The sequence below is a fragment of the Tigriopus californicus genome, chromosome 8, assembly GCF_007210705.1.
Source record: "Tigriopus californicus strain San Diego chromosome 8, Tcal_SD_v2.1, whole genome shotgun sequence".
Classification (NCBI taxonomy): Eukaryota; Metazoa; Arthropoda; class Copepoda; order Harpacticoida; family Harpacticidae; genus Tigriopus; species Tigriopus californicus.
Window position 1 is genome coordinate 3,957,907 of NC_081447.1, and position 18,465 is coordinate 3,976,371.

The following is an 18,465-nucleotide window of genomic DNA, read 5'->3' on the forward strand; positions in this document are numbered from 1 at the left end:
ACAAGTCAAGCCGCGTGAAAAATGATCCTAGGCAAGAAAACAAAAAGGTTTTTGAGTCCTTCTCCTCCCAACTGGCGAACCTCGACGGAAGTGTTCCAGATGGGGGAATTGAGGTGCCCCCCCCAAAATATGTAGAAATGTGTTACAAGATATACCACCCCGCCCACGCATCCACAGACAGGCCTTTAATAGGCACTTTGCTTGGTCGCTGGGAGTGTGTGAAGCGTTTTAGAAAGTATGCCTTGGTAATTCTATTCCCCTGAAGATGAAGATGGACATCTCTGGTCTTGACATATTCGTCTTTTATATTTTCAGGTCAAGCAGCCTCGAGAAGGTTGAAGCCTTATCATTTCCATTCGGAGTATCCTTTCCTCAGCTTGAGGATCCTTAGGTCTTTCCACGCGGGCAACTTTACGACCTCATTTTGCCGATGAGAACACCTTCAATCCCGACCATGCAACATGTATTTGGCGATCAAGTCCAGAACTTGTCCATTTTCGTTCCAATTCTAGCAAAGAATGGATCTGGGCACGAAAGTATGACTGGGAGTGCCAAACTTCACACTATGTTAAATGCTTCCCAATTCGCTTGGGATAAGTGTCCAGATAATCGAGGATTGGGTGCTACATATATTGATTGTGAAGGGGCGTTGTTGGTTGGCACATGCCTATGCTGATGACCCGACAATGATTCATTAGAACTCCATCAAGATATTTCTAGGGTGGGGTCTAAGCGACTGGCACTCTTAAAAAGAATGGTGGAACTCAATGTGGTTCGTTGTTTCACGAGGATGTCATCTTTCCATTTAGATGTTGGGCATTTTCATTGAGGACCCAAGTTTGGGAACTACCTCGCCCCGTACACGCATGAACCAATACCACAATGAGTGTTGTAAATCATAAGGAGAAAGATAGTGGGAATGGACATCAATATTTACAGTGTTGTACTCGTACCACGAGGGAGTGCCTTTGGAGGTGGTGGTGTGAGTGCCAAACCAACAAGATCGCCCAAGTTTCTTCTCTCGTCCTCTCCAGTAGTAGCTAGCTGGTGGCTCTCTTAGTCTGACAAATGATCATCAACAACGAGTAGGATCTTGAGGAATATACTGCACAGAGCTCACTCACCATTTCGTACGTCCGTAGTGTATCAATATAAGAAACATAATGGTTGGTCCTAGTAGTGTTCAAAAACCACTAGGGTCCAAACAATGTGTGATGAACGAGCCATTATTAAGAAGTGTCACTGGAGGGACTTACGTTCTTTCTCGTAGTCCCCAAGGTCGACCAAGATCTTTGGCTATTTTTGGATATGTTTTTTTCATTCTTACGAGACGTCGCCGCCGGAAATGAATTCCAAAAGCAGACCCTACCTTGTAGATGGAATATTCGTCCTCAACATCAAGATGCTCAATGGAGCATCGGCAACTCCGCGAACCATGAGATGGGAGGTGGCGCTCATAATCAAGATCAGATTCGTAACTGTAGCTCTTGCTGCTGTATCTTCGGGATCGGTGACGCCTAGTAGAACTGCTGATATCCGACGAGGCCGGCAAGCCGCCCAAATCTCTCATTAAGGTGGTATGGTGAGAATGGGATCGACTTCGGGAGTCCCAACTGGGACTCACGGCACGGCTTCCCTTGCTTCTGGGAGGATACCCTGCTAGTAGGGGGTGATGTGGAAGCGGGTGTCGCTCGATTTCAGCCTCCACATGGTAGCTACTGTCACGTCTCCGGCGTTCACTGGATGGCAGAGAAGCGTAACCAGCCAGATTGTGTGAGGCTCGGGTGCTTGACTTGGTGGAACGATGATCCCAAGTATGGGAGCTCGGTGCAGCAACAGGGACTTCCAAGACGGTTTCTTGATTGCCACTGTCAGTGGGGGAGGGGCTGTGACAGGTACATGGAGGGGAAGGGAGGGGTCCGCAACTAGATTTACGTTTGGTGGATGAATGACTGGTGGAGTGGACCGTACCATCTGGGAAGTCTCGAACCAGACTGGCGTCTTCCAGGTGCTGTTTGCGTGCGGTCTCGGCGGTACTCCACATGAGGATCTTCTCGACCGCATCCACAATGTCAGAGGACGAGTCCCGTTTGCTGGAGCTTCGCCGCACTACTTCCGATCGGGCCAGACTGGGATCCCTGGATTGTCGCCGATTGTCTCTCATGCGATCCCCAGAGCAAGACTCTCGACGTCGCTTTTCACGTTCATGACGTTCTTCGCGTTCCAATTGCTTCTTTTGCTTCTGTAAGGCCAAGATTTCTTCTTCCAAACGCTTTTCCAATCGAAGTTGGAGTTTTTCTCTCCGTTCATCTTCAGCAAAGGCCCGTCGTTCTCTCTCTTTGTCAGCCATCACACGAGCCCTCTGCTCTTTTTCAATCATTTCCATGGCTTTCCTCTCTTTTTCAGCCATTTCACGGGCAAATTTTTCTTTTTCGGCAATTTCGCGAGCATTTCGTTCCCTTTCAAGCAAATCCCTGGCTTCCTTGTCTTTCGCCGTTAATTCCCTTGCAAGTCGTTCTTTCTGTGCAAAGTCTTGCTCCAATCGGTCTTTTTGAGCCATTTCCAATGCAATTTGGTCCCTATCTTTATTATCAGGGGCCCTAAGTGGTTTATCCCTTTTCTCCCGGGCCTCTCGATGATGGTCTTGGGTTCTGTGGCTATCTTGTGCTCTTGATTTCTCACCTCGTCTTTGCTTTTCATCAACATGAATTTGTTCTTTACCCGTTTTCCCATCTCGTCTTTCCTCCATATTTCTGTAGTGTTGAAGCTGGAGCTGCTTTTGTTGTTGTTGCTGTTGATTTTGATGGTGCGAGTGGGAAGCAGAAAGGCTAGGACCAGAGACGTAAGAAGTAGTTGAAAGAGGAACAGAAGAGACAGCGGGGACAACGGAGAGAGGAGGGGGTGTTGGCTCAAGCAGCCTCTCCTTTTTCTCACTTAAATGCCTTTTCCGAAGTTCCCGTTCCTTCTTTTTAACATCCATCTCAAGCCCGCTTCCGATGGGCCCAGTTCCATCCATGCCTGATTTGACCCTTTCTTCCTCCCTTCTTATCTCTTCCGTAAACCAAGAGGGATGTCCATAATGGTCTCTGGGTTTTTTATCGTGCTCTAATTTCACATAATGCCCGGCTCCACCTTCAATGAAAGTCCCACCGTGAGGAGGGGTCCCACTAGCTGGACCGCTGGTAACCAACGAACTGACTATCTCATTTGATTGACTTGGACAAGTTTCAGAGGGGCCCCTACTTTTGCGCCTTGCGCCTTCAGATGAAACTGGTTGTTGCCTATTGCGGTCACTTCTAGGCTCCAGAGTGGTGGCTGAGGCTGAAATAGCGCCAGCAAGAGGAGCAGAGCTGGCAGGACCACCGGTTGTGGTTGATCCAGCCATGGTATTAGCACCCAAGTTGATAGTTTCAGCAGAAACCTCTCTTTCACTTCGACGTCGCTCCCGTTTGTGAAGCTTTTCTTTTGATTTTGCTCGGGAGTGTTGCTCAATTTTGTCGGAGGCTGAGGTCTTGGGTCGGCGTGTCATTTGCCTGTCACTTTGTGACTTTTCTCTGTGGTTTAGATGGTGACCGATCATTTCATCAAGCATGGTCACAGCCGTTGCTGACTCAGGTAAGAAGTCAGTTCGTCGAAGCTCGTCCATGGGATGGAACCTGTCATTTCGGGTGGAATGTTTTGAGTCATGGTGACCTCCAAGAATGGGCAAATCTCGCTTCTCGGTGGAAAAGGTGCTTGGAGGTCCAGGACCTCCAACAAGCTGTTTCTTGAGCTTATCAGAGACAGCAGTGTCCCGCCTTGACTTCCTCTCTCGATGTGTGATCGATTTCCTGGGGGATGCACCATGATCAGCCACATCATCTTCCTTGAGACCCAGACGCTCCAAAATATCCAACCGATCTTGTTCCAATTGCCGTTGCTTTGCATAGAATTTATCACTGTCAAAGGCATCGCCATGGGAGGCTTCAATAGGCTGAGTGTCATGGGTTTTGATTGAATGTCGCTTTTTATGTTGTTGAGGTGGGGTTGGAAGACTGGGATCGACGTTGGGATTTGCTCTTCCGGGATGATGCTTAGCTCTCACAGACACTTTGGGCGGTTTCTCATTTGACTTTAGAGCTTCAGAAAGGCCTTCAGAGGGACTGCTTCCGACTGCAGAGTGATGGTGCTTTTCCGTTAGGTTTCGGGGATCTTGAGGGGGCTCCTTGGACCTGGTAGGATGACGAAAATCGCCGTAGGCTGCAGAGAGGAGGACATTTGGAGGAATGAAATCTTTGGCACGAGCTTTGGCAGGTAAGAGTTGTGGTGCCACCTCGGGCCGTCTATTCAATTGGTCGAAAGATTTGATTTGTTGTTTCTGGAAGGCTCGAAGCCAATCTGTCGTCGAGGGAATATGAACTTGAGGCCGACCAGGTGGAGACAGAGGCAGTGTTCTAGAGGTATGACTTGGTGGCAGTGGATGATAAGGAGGGGGAGGCGGGCTTACATGACGAGACAGGTGTCTCAGCGTGGCCGACTTGCGTGCCACCGGAACATCAGGTGAGCTAGGCCTGTTCCTCCTCTCTGACGAAGAAGCACTCTTGGATCGACGTCTGTGAGCCAACTCCCTTTGAAGTTCATGGCGAAGTTGTTCTTGGTGCTGGGTCCAGGGCAACGTCCTATGGTGTGGCAGACCATGGACCTTGGGCTGTTCCTGTTGTTGCTGACGATGTTGTTGTTGCTGCTGCTGCTCTTGTTGCAACAATTGTCGAAGAACCACTGGCTTGGACGGGACTGGTGGGGGTGGTCCTCGAGCTTCTTGAGCATGGGCTTGGGTTGCAAACCGCCTCGGTGGAGGAGGGTAGGTATCACTCTCAGCCGACGGAAGTCCGGACGTTCGGCTCTTCCGTCGAAGCGTTGAGGCAGGGTACGACCCTTTGGGCGGCTGGAGGGGAACGGGTTTTGCCTTTCCATGATGAGGTTCATCCTGCCAACCGGGTGGGGGCATCATCATTCATAAGTAACACTATGAGTAGGATCCCAATCGTTCAGATTGACGCATCCACCCATTCACAATCATTCAAGGAAGACTAATGAATTGCTTTAACTTGGGCATCTAAGGGGTGACATTTTCTTCATTGATTTCTGCAGTAGACAGCACCCAAATATTGCAATCGGTCTGAGGACGACTTCTTTTCACTGTGCCTCATGCATCATTGGAACATTAATCATCTCCCAAAGATGACTTTTTCATCAAGTTGATGAATGAGGATGGACCTCTTCTTCACTGACAATGTCCCAATAATCATGGTGAGATCATTTCATTCCCAAAACTTGCCGGCTTCTCATCAATCATAGCCAGACCCACGGGTAGGCCAAGTTCCAACTTCCTCGATCCACTACTATGACGACGAAGACGACTACCAATTCTACAACAACAACTACTACTCCCACTTCCACCACCACCACCGAGTAGATATTTACAGTATTTCTGAGGCAACATCATCTTGATGAATACCGGCTCTTCCAGGTTCTTTTCTCACTCGAGGAACAATCTGAAACCCTCATTCGAACCGTCAAGTCTCACTCTCACGCTCGTGGACACAAAGGACTGTTGACACAGACTGAGCACTCAACTCAAAAAATGAAACATGACCACGATTGATTGCACGGATCTTATCACTCCTTCAAAAGTGTTGCCAGCCTCACTTTCACTCACTCTCGCTCTCTCTCTCTCTCTCGCTCGCTCTCTTTCTCTCTTTTCTACTCTGGCAATCTAACCAAAAGCAGAATCTCTGGCTCGCTCTCTCCGTCCTCTACCAGTTCTCATGGTCTACTGACCCCCTTCCTAACTTGAGGCTCGAGGTCCACAACCGAGAGTCTCTCCCTCTCCTCTTGTTCGTTCGGCCGTTCTCCAGCCTCTTGACAAAACTTACTTTCGATCGAAGGTTTAAGGCCTCGGAAGGAAGAGAGGTGGGAGAGGAGAAAAAGAGAAGGACGGAAGGAGAGAAGAAGTGAAGAGAAGACCAAAAGAGGAAAAAACAGCTTGGAAGTCGCAACACGCGACTCGCGACGGCGAGGACGGGGGCGGAGAGGGAGGATGGACCGCGGAGAGCACACCAACGACAGCTACCCACATCGTTTGTTTAGTTTTCTGCCGTATGTAGTTCGATCTCGCTCGGAGAGAGGGTGCTACTTGCGGCCGTGACTGAATTTCCTCGTAGTATGAAGAGCAAAGCCAAAAGGCCTCCCAAGATAGGACCAAAGCCAGAGTTACGACGGGTTCTGCATAAAGAGTCACTCGCAAAACAACATCAATTGGAAATGCCTCGGGAGAACTGATCAAAGCAGACATATTCGGCTAGATCCTGTGGGCTGTGGGTTCTTACATTAAAAAGCACTCGGGCCGGACAAAGTGGTCCAAGCGACGAGCGAATAACTAAGTCCGTGAGACGATCCAGCTCCGCTTTGGGTGATAAGCACTACCCACTTTGCCTGCAACTAGACTTGTTTCCATTTCAAAATCTCTGACTTGAGATCGTTCGGCCAAAGCCCGATTGGGAAAGGCTTATCAGTTCTGAGCAGGGAGACAAATGGTTTGTTCTTTCAAAAAAGGCGACGAGGCCTTGTTTACGGGGCCTAATGGGCACTTCCGCCCGACAAAATGTGCCCATCTATGAAAATTAAGCACCATTGTCACCTGAAAAGGCGTTCAAAAAATCTTTGTTGTGTTGACACCCTTTACAGAATCACACTTGCATTAATTCTAAAAATAAGGAGGACACTTTCATCGCTCCCAATCAAGCCTGAAGCCTATTGAGTAGTAATGATTGTTCGTCTTCTTCGGTCTCCATTACCGAACCTGTCCGACAAACGTGGTTGTATTAAGAGCTTTAGCTAGCACACTAGCACAAGACGGGATGTAATGGGAAATTCGAAGCAAAGCTGGGATTTCGTTCGTGACTTGTTTAGTCAAAGAGCTGGCTCATGGCGAAGAAGAAGTCTGTCGCGGGAGAAAGAGCAGGAACAACCACGGATCCAAAGCTTACAACACTACTACTACTACCACCACCACCACTACCACCACTACTATCACTACCACTACTACTCCGAACTTACCCGGGTCAATCTGACCAAGGAAAAAGGCTCTTTGTACTAAAGAAAGAAGAAGTGGTAGCGGTGGCAGTAGTAATAGAAAAAGTGGTTGTGGAATATTCGTTTTCTTTATGGAGTTTCCACGTTTTATTGGTTCTTATATCTCGCCAAGCACTTTCTCAGTCCCTCTCCCTCTCTCCCTCTATCTCTCTCTCTCTCTCTCTCTCTCTCTCTCTCTCTCTCTCTCTCTCGCGACAATTAAGAAACTTGCCCGGCTAATAAGGGAGATCAGTAAGAACTAAGAACGTGTATGCACGGAATGCTCAGAGTACGATGTCCGAGGCCGATGTGCAAAAGCTCGCCCTTCTGTTTTACCCTCACAAACTTTATAGCGCTAAAAAAACTTTCTTGCATGAAAATGCAAAAACAGCAGTCAAGGAACAATTTGGAACCCTTGGCTTATCAATCCGTGATGCAAACCTCTGAAGAAATATCTTTAAGCTTGGATGGATGACAGGGACTTTCTAAGAGGCTATCATTGAATAGCAATCTTTTGAACACGTTACTTCTTCAATGTCATTCAAACTTAAAGTTACGTACATAGTTGGTTTCAAAATACACGTTTCTGCTCTTGAGGTCTTCAACGAAATAAATTCATTCTTCTAAACATTAGAATTTTTTCACCGTAGACCAATTGCAAGATAGGATTTCATGCTGGTTAATCTATCGATTTTTGTCAATACATTTTGTCATACATTTTACATTACATTATTTTTTTTTACATTTTGTCAACACTTTGTCAATTACGTTTAGGGCAAGATAATTATACAGAGGATTTGTCGCATGTGCTCGGTCAAAAGTATTTCATCTTGATCTCACTATTGTTGGGACGAGTTAATCTTTTTTTTTGGTTTGGTTTTTCACGGGCTTTTCTAACCGCTACAGGGAATGTAATCCCCAGTACTATCAAAATGATAGGTTATAATTCGTCTACTTCTTACCTTTCAATCTTTATATGATGACATTTGGTCCATCAACGAATTTGAATTGGCAGACCGAGCTAGTCCTTGAATGTAGGGTTGATCTGGTATGCTATCTAAAAATATGCCCGAGTCTGACTTGAAAGATACAACCGGATCAACAAGGCCTACGTATTCCCTGCGAATATTAGAGGGAAGCAAATTAAACAATAAACGAGCCCGAAAAAGAACAGATGTGGACTTCATTGTTCGAACTAGCCTTGATTCTCGAGGACTTGAAGGTGCTCTCAAAACGCACATTAAGATTAACCCTCTACGGTCACTAGAATTGACCCTAAATCCTGGGTTGGGACAAAGCTCATGGATGCTTTTGAAGACGTACAGTATTAGATACCTTTCGTACCTTCTCTGAACACTGTACAGTCCCGACCTTTTTAGTCTCTCCCAATACGAGAGCTCTTTCATTCCTCTGATGTTCCTGGTGAAACATCTTTGGACTTGTTTGACCTTTTGCAAACCTGCTGAACTCATTGGAGCCCAAATGGTTGAAGCATATTCAAGGCGTGGCTGGACAATCGACTTGTACAGAGTTAGCATCGTGACACTATCTCTGGACTTAAATGTGCGATATATCCAACCACACCTTTGAAAAACTTTACCCACCTTCAACTGGATATGCTCATAGAACTTTCCATTATTTTGGAGGACTACACCTAAATCTTTCATAGATGAGACCTGCTCAATATCTTAACCTTCATTATCTACGAGTAGAGTATTCAAAGGAGTTGACCCGAGGGTCATTGAGCGGAATTTCATTCCGTTCAGGGCCATATTACTCTTAGTAACCCAAGAATAGATTATTTCTAGGTCCTTGCAAGGCTAGTGGAATCTTGGCCATTCCAGAAACTAACTTTGTATCGTCAGTATAAGAAGAGAGACTGGCAGCAATACTAAGCTTTTGAAGCGGGGCAACGGATATTATAAAAAGGAGGGGCCTTAAGATGGAGCCCTGGGGAACACCTGACTTGACATCATGTATGTCACTAAGGGATCCCTCGACTTTAATAATTTGCTTCCTATCCTGAATGAAACTTCTTATCCAATTGAGAACCTTGCCTTGGATCCCAATCTAATGAAGTCTATTCAACAAAAGGCCATGATCTACTTTATCAACGGCCTTGGCAAAATCAAGATAGACGACATCAACTGACTCGTGCCTTTCCAGTCCCTCAATGACCTGCTCTAAATGCTCAATCAGTTGGGTAACCGTGCTAAAAAGTGCACGGGTGCTGGCTAGGAGGAAGGACTTCATTGACTTCAAGAATTTCAACAAGTTTGGACTTCATGATCTTCTCAAACACCTTCGCAATATTCGAAGTGAGAGAAATCGGCCTATAGTTACTGGGGAGTGACTAATCTCCCCCTCTGAAAATTGGAACAACATGAGCTACCTTCAGAGAAGAGGGGTACTTGCCCTGGTCCAAGATGCAACGCATCAAGTACGAGAAAACAGGAGCAAGAACCTGTGAGCATCTTATCAGAAACTGAAATGTCACGCCATCAGGACCAGGAGAACTTGAAAGCCTCAAGTCTTTGATGGCCTCTAAAGCATCTTGATCTGTGACTACAAAATCATCTAAACGCTCAACTTGACTGACCTTGTCAATCTCAACAGACTCATCTTCAGAGCAATGAGCTGTTGTTTCTGAACTCAGTGGGGTTGAAAACACACTAGAGAACTGATCTCCAAGCATGTTAGCCATAGTCTCTACATTGTTAATGGCTTCCCCATCAACCTCAAAAGGCCCAACAGAGTGTTTCATTTTTTCTCTTAGAGTTCGCATAAGAGAAAAAAGCCTTCGGATTCGACCTGACCTCCTGAACCACCCTACTCTCAGTGTGTAATTGGTCATATTCGATGGAGGCCTTAATTCTACCCTGAACTATGTCCAACTTTTTTTGGAGACTACCCACAATTTCTAGATTCGAAGTGCTCTTCAGCCTTTTTGCCAGTTTACAACTCTTTTTGAACAAAGTCTTACTACATTTTGGAATTTTTGTCCGTGTAGCACCTTTCGAAACACATTCAGAGATTGCTAAACTGGAGCAAAATTCCTTAAAAACTGAAACTAACTTTTCAATGGCTGCATCTATGGACGATTCCTGTTTCAGAATTGAAATCAGGTCAATTTCTTCTAATCTTTCTATAATCAACGGCCAATGTTCATGTTTGAACTTGAACTTAGCCCGACCGACCTTTTTGACCGGTTTTACTCTATAGCACGCCGGCTTTTGAGTTATGGTCGATCCTATCTCAAGAACATGATAATCTGACAGATTACTAGGTGTCACATGGACATACTGGATCAGATCAGGGTCATTGAAAAAGACCAAGTCGAGAACGCTATTCTCTCTAGTGGCTACACCAACATGCTGGGAGAAATTGCGCAAGATCGCGAATTCTTCCAGCTTTTCGAACGACTGAGATGTCGATTTCGAAATGGGAATATACCCATTAGGACTAACCTCCCACTCTACAACGCTAGCCGGAAAATTAAAGTCCCCTACAAAGAAAACTTTCGTGCAGACTGCCTTATCCAACTCATTTCCAGTGAATTGTACAGCTGACATAAAAGAGCTTTCTGAACAAGAAGGGGGTCTATACATTGTTACAATAGACAGATCAAGCCTTTGGATATGACAAACCAAGACCTCTACTTCTCCATTCGACATTTGTACATGACTAATGTACAAATCATTCCTAACATATAGGCATACACTCCCTTGTGGGAATATGGGATTATCAGGGCGTATCTTATCACAACGAACTAATTTGAAACCAAGAAAACTGCCTCTAACTCGTCTTCACTTAGGTCAAAACATAAATTTAACGATAGGTCGGGCCGACCAAAACTTTCATCCTGCAAATTTTACAGAAAAATTTGCACATCCGAGATTTTTCGGCAAATCTATTGCATCTGCAACTCGTGCAATTTTTACAACAATATTCGACATCACTTTTTTTCAATTCATTGTTCAATTTCAACTATTTCAGCAAAAAATACCAATATTTGTGAAAATTAATGATAACTTTCAAACATTCTGGTCAATTTTAGGGAAAAGTGTGAAATTTTACTAACTGACTTTTTTCAAATAATTTTGAAAAAAAATACTTGAAACTGTAAAATAGATACCACCTGCTTATGTTTTTCATGCATTTTTCAGATACTCTGTTTCAAATGTTGGAATTCAGCTTTTTTTGAGTAATGAACTTCTCCTTTAAAAATCAGGCACATCTTGACGTGTTTTCATGATATATGGGTAAATGGTCATTAGATAGATGGTTGATTTGGGAAGAATTGACTCACAAGAAACTTGAAAAAATAGTTTTCTTAACAAAAATGTTCCACAATACATTTGCTACGCTCTGACAATTTTGTTTTCCTGTTAATGAACAGAGATTGATCAGTATTAAGGACGTCCAAAATGCTGATCAGTCTAGGAAGCAGCATGGACAGGCAAGAAGTACTCGCTAGGGATAGCAGGTTCAAATCCCAGTGCTGGAAGATATTATGATATAATTTTCATTTGCTTCTACGTGTTGCGTAGGCAAAAACAACCCTTATAACCCCCAGAACCTGTTGGTGCCTATGCTTTGGAAAGTTCATTTGCAATTTTTTGTGCAAATTTGGTTGACTTTCATGCAAATTTCCTGTCAATAAAGACCATATTTTTCTGCAAATTTTGGCCGGCCCTAATGATAAGGTTCTAGCAATAGCACAATGGCCACATTCTTTCATTAACTGGGTTTTTGGTGGATATTTTCGTCAGTTGGGGATCGTCCACTGGTATCATAGCAACAAGCTAGAACCGGCCCCATCTGTTGCTCCAATGTTGCAGTTTCAATATGTGTACGGTTTTCTTATCCAAGCCAAACTTCTTGCAAGCCAAGTATAATTAATGTTTCCTGGTAGGATACTTCAGTGCTTAGTTTGCTCACAAAGAGCCTCAAATATCGACGCAGAGTGATATGGTAGCCAAGTGGTTTAACGTACTCAATGGAGTCCCCTCATAGTTCCCCAAATGGCGTAGGTTCGAATTCCGCCTTCGGAAGTCACTCTTTTGAGGGAGGAGACGGGGTGCGGGGGTTAGCGCAGTTTCCTTACATGAGAGAGGTCTCCAATTCGATTCTCCTCCCCGGCCTTCCTCACGAAAACTGTTGGACGCTAACCAAACTGATACGGACATTGCAATTTACGAGTGATGGCTTCGCTGGCCGGGCGAGGTTGACCCCTCCGACCCTAGCATCCAAACATATGTTCACCTAATTGGATACACTTTTCGGTATTTTTTCGAAAATTCGAAAAATGGCCTTTTTCGTTTCGTCTTTTCGGTTTTGTATTTTTCGGAAAAACTTTTAGTAAAGTCAAGTACTGCACTTTGAGAGGGTAATCTTTTTGACCTGGCTGCTGCAAATTGAAATACTTAATTTCAGCAACTAGATGCCAGGCTCAGTTGAGGACGAATGTAGTGCATTGACTCTTCTAAAGTTATGGACATAGGTCTTGTAATCATGGATGGCAAATATTGATTGTGAAGAAAGAAATGTACTATTTTGCCACTTGGTTGAAAAAGGTAGCAGTTGATGGCATGAGTGGCAGAAACTGGTACGAAATGTCTGGCAGTGCCTAAAATGATTGACACAAAAAAGAAAACCATGTTCGTCAATAACAGATACTTGATGATCAAATTCTTTCAAATATACCTCGGCACTTAGCCATTTTACAACCTTGATTTGTCATGAGCTTCTAGAAATATAGACTGTGAACAAGCTGAGCGTTTTTTTGAATTAAAGAGATACGATAAGAAATGTAAATCTTTTCAATTGAAGGCAGGTCATTTTCATATTATTTAAATACTTGTAAAGTGTTTCGTTTCCAAGTTATTTTGTCAAAAGCTTATGTAACTGACCAAGAGCGGGCCGAAAATTTGAATTTCGACCAGATCTTGGGGTCGTAGGAAATGCTTATTTGAAAATAAAGTGAACGGTTTATGAGATCAGAATTTTTTTCTTCCGTTCGCAGTCCACATCTCTAGAAGTCCGTGGAGTAATATAAACTGGAATTGCACTTGAATGCATTAATATGAATTTGCATCAAGTGTTTTCATTTAATTATAGTAATAACATGGTCAAATAGCTTTAAGGAGGGGCTGCAATCAATACATAACTTTTTTCCTCAATGAAAACTGGATGCAGCAATATCCATTAAACCAGGAACTACTGTAATATGGATGGGGATGCTTGGGTGGAGAATTGCCATTTCGGACCTGAGTACACGCATTGAATTCTCCTTAATGTGAGACTGGTCTCAAATCATTACAGATACACGTTACGATACAAATTTCAGCTCAATCTACGAGCGGAACAAATGGATCAAAAGTTATACCCTCTCAAAGATTACTGCATACATAACTCTGTGCACAATGAGTGGTACTAAATTCAAACACGATTGGACTCAGGGAAAGTATTTCGCATCGGCAGAAGAAGTGGTATTAAATGGAATTTTAAATTTCATTGAATGACGACAAGCAAGGCTCGATATTACTGAAGCACGTTCGTAGGTGTGAAGGGAGATTGATTTAAAGGCTTAAATTTTGTTATAGGCTGCTATTTTCAGCCCAACTCTGCCATTTCCCGGCATCATTTTGTACCAGGTCTAAATGGCACTTAACAATTGCTCATCACTGTTGATAATTGATGAACCAGATTTCGAAAATGATAAGCCATGATCATGTAACAACTATTGACTAGGTATGCAAAAAAAAGGCTTACATTCTGCCCGTCCTAGTCTAAAGTCTCATCAATTATGGCCCAGCCTCCTACAAAAGTGGGGCATGTAGGACTAATTATCTCATATTGGTTTCTAATGCGTCGAATCTATAGCGACTTTAAAGATTGATGTACAACGGATGAATGACCTCTGTTCTTCCATAACATAATCACATTCTCAGAAGTTTGAGCTAAAGCGATGACTATATTTCGTATCCGATAACAGGCAGCTCAGTGTTTCTGTGTCCCCGTTCTTGACTTGATCAAGGCTGAATTAGTGTCGTACTTTTGACATGAGACTTGATTCATATTACTTAGTATAGTATCAAGCACCAATCAGCACGGAATCCAAGATCATGTCCCTTTGAGATGACTCAGAATATTAATGTGCGTCAGATTTGAATATCTGCGTGAAGGCATGATAACGTCCATTTAGCACAGGTCTCCTTCCTCTCTTGCTTTGAACGTTCGGAGTACTTGAGCAATAAATTTTATCCGATCCTGATTGGCACCGTGAACCAAGTGAGGCGAGCATTTTGTAAGTGTTAAGTTCGGTACAAAAAAGTTGTTTCATCCTCATTGGAGGGACCGTCCGACGGCCGACGTCTGGTTCTTCTCCTCTTTTGTCGAGGAACAAGTTCCCAATGCTAGCTGGTACCAATCATGCTTCAAGTTTGGGTTCTTAAAGCCGAGTGGGTATTGGGTACTCACTCGATCCTCCCCGAACTACCACTCTCACTACTACTACTACTACTACTACGTCTGCTTCTGCCTCTGCTTCTAGTAGTAGCACCATTGCTTCGTCTACCACCACCACGTTCACCAAGACTTCGTCCTTCCTCTACTAACAGCTTCCTTCCATGGCCAGAAGGCTGAGCGTGAGAGTGTTCCATCGAGAAAGTGAGAGAAGAACCTTGAGCAGACCTTCTTTCTAGGGCAATACTAATTCCAGCCCAGACAAGCACCAGTAAAGATCACTCGAAGACGGGCAATATGACGGATGTCTTTCCAATGAGCTTGACCAATGAATACCAAAGGAGAGGAGAAAGGCTGGGAAGCAGAGAGGCAGGGGAAAGGGAAAATCCGACTTTTGATGGTTTGATCACTTGATCCTTTTCTCTCTTTCCCTTTTTAGGCCTCAAAATGGCCCTCTTTGAGATTGGAAAGTTCTCTTGCCAATAAATCCATTTCAATCCACCGAGGATGAGGGGCATCATAAATCGAAGCAAGCAACCAAAGCAAATAGAACAGTAGTGTATACCGCAGAGGTCCTGGTCCTCCCCCTGCCATCCATTGAGATTGTTTTTGTTCATAAAGTTCGCTTTGGTCCATGCGTTTATGCGAACTTCTATAGAAGAGGCAGAAAAAAATATATCTTCGAATAGTAGAAGTAGTAGTAGTCGTCTAGTACTAAGCGGCGAGTCCAATCCATGGTTCCAATAGCCAGACACTTTCTCATACACTAAATCTGTAAGTAGGTTCTTTGGCGAGAAACGATAGGATTTTCCTTCTTGAAGATCGCCTGGAGCCTGTAATATGATCAGACGTGATATCAGAAGTCTTTCGAAAAAGGCTTTGATAAAGATGAAACCTGGTTGGCGAGGAGATCCGGAATAGGGCAAGGACCAAATTCTTAGGAAACCGACTTATCCACAAGGTAAACAGTGACTTACTTGTGATCAAGAGATGAAATTAGAAGTATTCATCCAAACAACATCCGGGACATAAGTGACGGTAGAGAATCAAAATGTTGTTTTTAGGGTAGCAAACCTACTCCAAAGTTGTGAAAGTCATCGGGCGCAGCATTTCTTTGTAAACTTTTCAAACTTTTTTGGTTAGGCAAAAACAACTCATTGTGTTCCTTGGAAAAATGGAGCAATCAGGTGATAGGCTTACTAAGAAAATATGTTCTGTGTCCAACTTCCTGGATGTAAATATTATGTTTATAGCAACATCAGTTCATCAGATAAACAAAATAATCCTGACAAACATGGATTGGTGTGTTACCATTGCCTATACCGTCATTTTTGGCCTTTAAAAACTCAATGTCACATACAAGTTGTTTCATACGAATTCTTACTTTTGGACCCATTACTTAGATTAAAGAAATACAGATGAATTGGGCATTAAAGGCAGTTCTTTAGTATATTTCGTACTTGAAATAGGCGTTTCTTGTTGAAACAACAGCTGGCTTGGGCAGATCGGGCACATATTTCTGTCGGGCAAATAGTTTTGGCCATGTTTGAGTTGGGTCATGTCCAAGCCAGCCCTTGTCCGAGCTGGCCCATGTCTGAGTTAACCCATGTCCTAACTGGCCCAAGCCCGAGCTGACCTATGTTTGAGGTGGCCCATGTCTACATAGGTTGGGCCATATCCGAACTTGCCCATATACTCCGAGCCCACCTCAGCCTTATCTCAGCTCACCCTTTGGAGCTTGCCCGATTGTATCCTTTAGGATATCTTAAAGCATCAATCCTTTAAATAGTATTTGAAACTGGTAGTATTTGGAGATTAAACTCTGGAGTTCAATTTATAGATTATAGCTATTCTTTTCATTGTATGTTAAAATTCTCGAATGTTTTTTTTTCATTGAACATCTTCCAGTGCGTGTGTTTAACTCTCCCCCTCTACGAAAGAAAGCTTTTATCGGGAAGGTTGAGAAGTGTTCTGAGGGGCAGTATCTAATAGTCTTTGGAATTATGCACAGTATTCCAATTTGCCTGCACTATTACGTTTAGTCCAAGGTTTTCGCACATAAATTATTGAAAAAAGCTAATGGCCTCCAAGATTTTGAGTTTCTTTAAGTTCTTCCTATAGATGATAGAAGTTTGAGTGACAGACAACATCATCAAGTAAGGAACTCAGGATCAACCAAAATACTGATTGCAACTTGCAAGAGACGTTTAGTTGTCATGCATGAAGTCTACTTGGGTTCCTCTTTCAGTTGACGGCAAATGCTGGCAAACGGAGCTGGGCTACAGTCAAACCCCGTCGAGTTCGGGCTGGGTTGAATGACTTAAATCAAAGCCCAATGGTTTCGACCTGAAAAGCCAAGACCCAGCCCAAGGGCGCTCGGGCCAAATACGTTTTATCATTTCGGTCTGGAATGAGCCCTGGGTTAGCCCAAACGTCGAAATATTGACGAATTTCGAGGTGGGCTCCAGCCCATTACATCTTCACCTTTAACTGCATAACTTCCTCTTTTCAAGGTTAAGGAAACCATGCATCACTACGGGAATTTTTTTGTAATTTTTATATATTCGATGTATATTGAGCTTGTTTGTAATAACGTAAAAATGTGATAAAAGGGAGATGGTTGTAGCGCAGCTGACTAACGCGTGACCGGGTTGAACTCGGGCTCATGGGTTCGANCCCCCCCCTCCCTATCCATTACAGGGATTGTAATCCCCAGTACTACTGAAGTGAACGGTTGTAGTTTGTCTGTTTTTTTTCCTTTTTATCTTTATATGATATTTCAGTTGGCAGACAGAGCTAGTCCTTAAATTTAAGGTTGATCTGAAACGCTATCTAAAAATTTGTTCAAGTCTGACTTGAAAGAGGCTATCGGATCAACAATATTTACATATTCCCTACGAATATTAGAGGTAAGCAAATTAAACAATGAAGGAGCCCGAGAAAGAAGAGAAGTGAACTTCATTGTTTGAACTAGCCTGGATTCTCGAGGGCTTGAAGGTGCTCTCAAAACGCCCATTAAGCCTCTACGGTCACTAGAATTGACCGTAAAACCCGGGTTGGGACAAAGCTCATGGATGCTTTTGAAGAAGTACGGTATCAAATATCCTTCGTATCTTCTTAATTATCGGTTTTATGTTGATTGTTTTTGTACATTTTGAATGGGAAATCAAATAAATTTTGTGCACAATTAAGGAAAACTTCTTGCATATTTTTTTTTCAATCTCTGGTCATCAGTTTAAAAGGATTTGAAAGCGATTTTTTGGTTTTGGTTAGTATGGTAAGACCTGGCCGATGAAAAAACAAGCAGCTGACGCAGTTTCATAGAACAAAACTAGAGACAACATACCCACCCAGCTCGCACCGTGCAGAATTTTGATGTAAATAATTTGTCATCTATTTCAATTAGCCGGGTTGTGGAAGCAAATTCAAGAAATCTATATGGCAGATGGATTTGGCACAAGTCTTAATATCTAAATGCATACAGATGTTGATGATGCGTCTCAGTGGCAAAGTTTGGGTCTGATTGAGCCAGCATCAATTGAGTGTTTATTGACGATTTGTGTGCTTGTCCAGTTCCAAATGAAATATTACAATGATTGCAAACACCTGTTATTTATGCACAAGTCAATAAGTTAAGTTGTCATAGGGTACTTACAAGTCAATCCAAAAATGTGACTTCGGTTGCCCCCTTTTTGCAGATTAAAGATTGAAGTTTCAATACATGAGATAATCTGCATTTTGCCCTAGGAAATTACTATTGTAATAAATCGCCTCAAAAAGTGTTCCATACAGTTCAATGCTTGATTAATATTTCATTTAGATATCCATGTAATTGAATTCTTTTGAATTGAAATTCGGTTGAATCTGAACTGAGCGTCTGGTTTT

At 43.4% G+C, this 18,465-nt stretch overlaps 1 protein-coding gene and 1 long non-coding RNA gene across 3 annotated transcripts in view; one reads left to right on the plus strand and one right to left on the minus strand.

The window, feature by feature from the left end:
• LOC131885096 (uncharacterized) overlaps positions 1-5,899 on the minus strand; it is a 47,315-nt gene extending 41,416 nt beyond the window's left edge. Inside the window, exon 1 of one of the 2 annotated variants that reach the window (XM_059233036.1) lies at positions 1,370-5,899. In XM_059233036.1, coding sequence (XP_059089019.1) covers positions 1,370-4,993 — 3,624 coding nt within the window. In that variant the 5' untranslated portion in view covers positions 4,994-5,899. The remainder of the gene's footprint in view (positions 1-1,369) is intronic. The other variant, XM_059233034.1, reaches the window with a different exon arrangement.
• Positions 5,900-14,124: 8,225 nt separating this feature from the next.
• LOC131885071 (uncharacterized) lies at positions 14,125-15,215 on the plus strand. Its single transcript, XR_009373789.1, has 2 exons — positions 14,125-14,422; positions 14,669-15,215. It is a non-coding gene; the product is annotated as an uncharacterized LOC131885071 (long non-coding RNA).
• Positions 15,216-18,465: the final 3,250 nt, after the last annotated feature.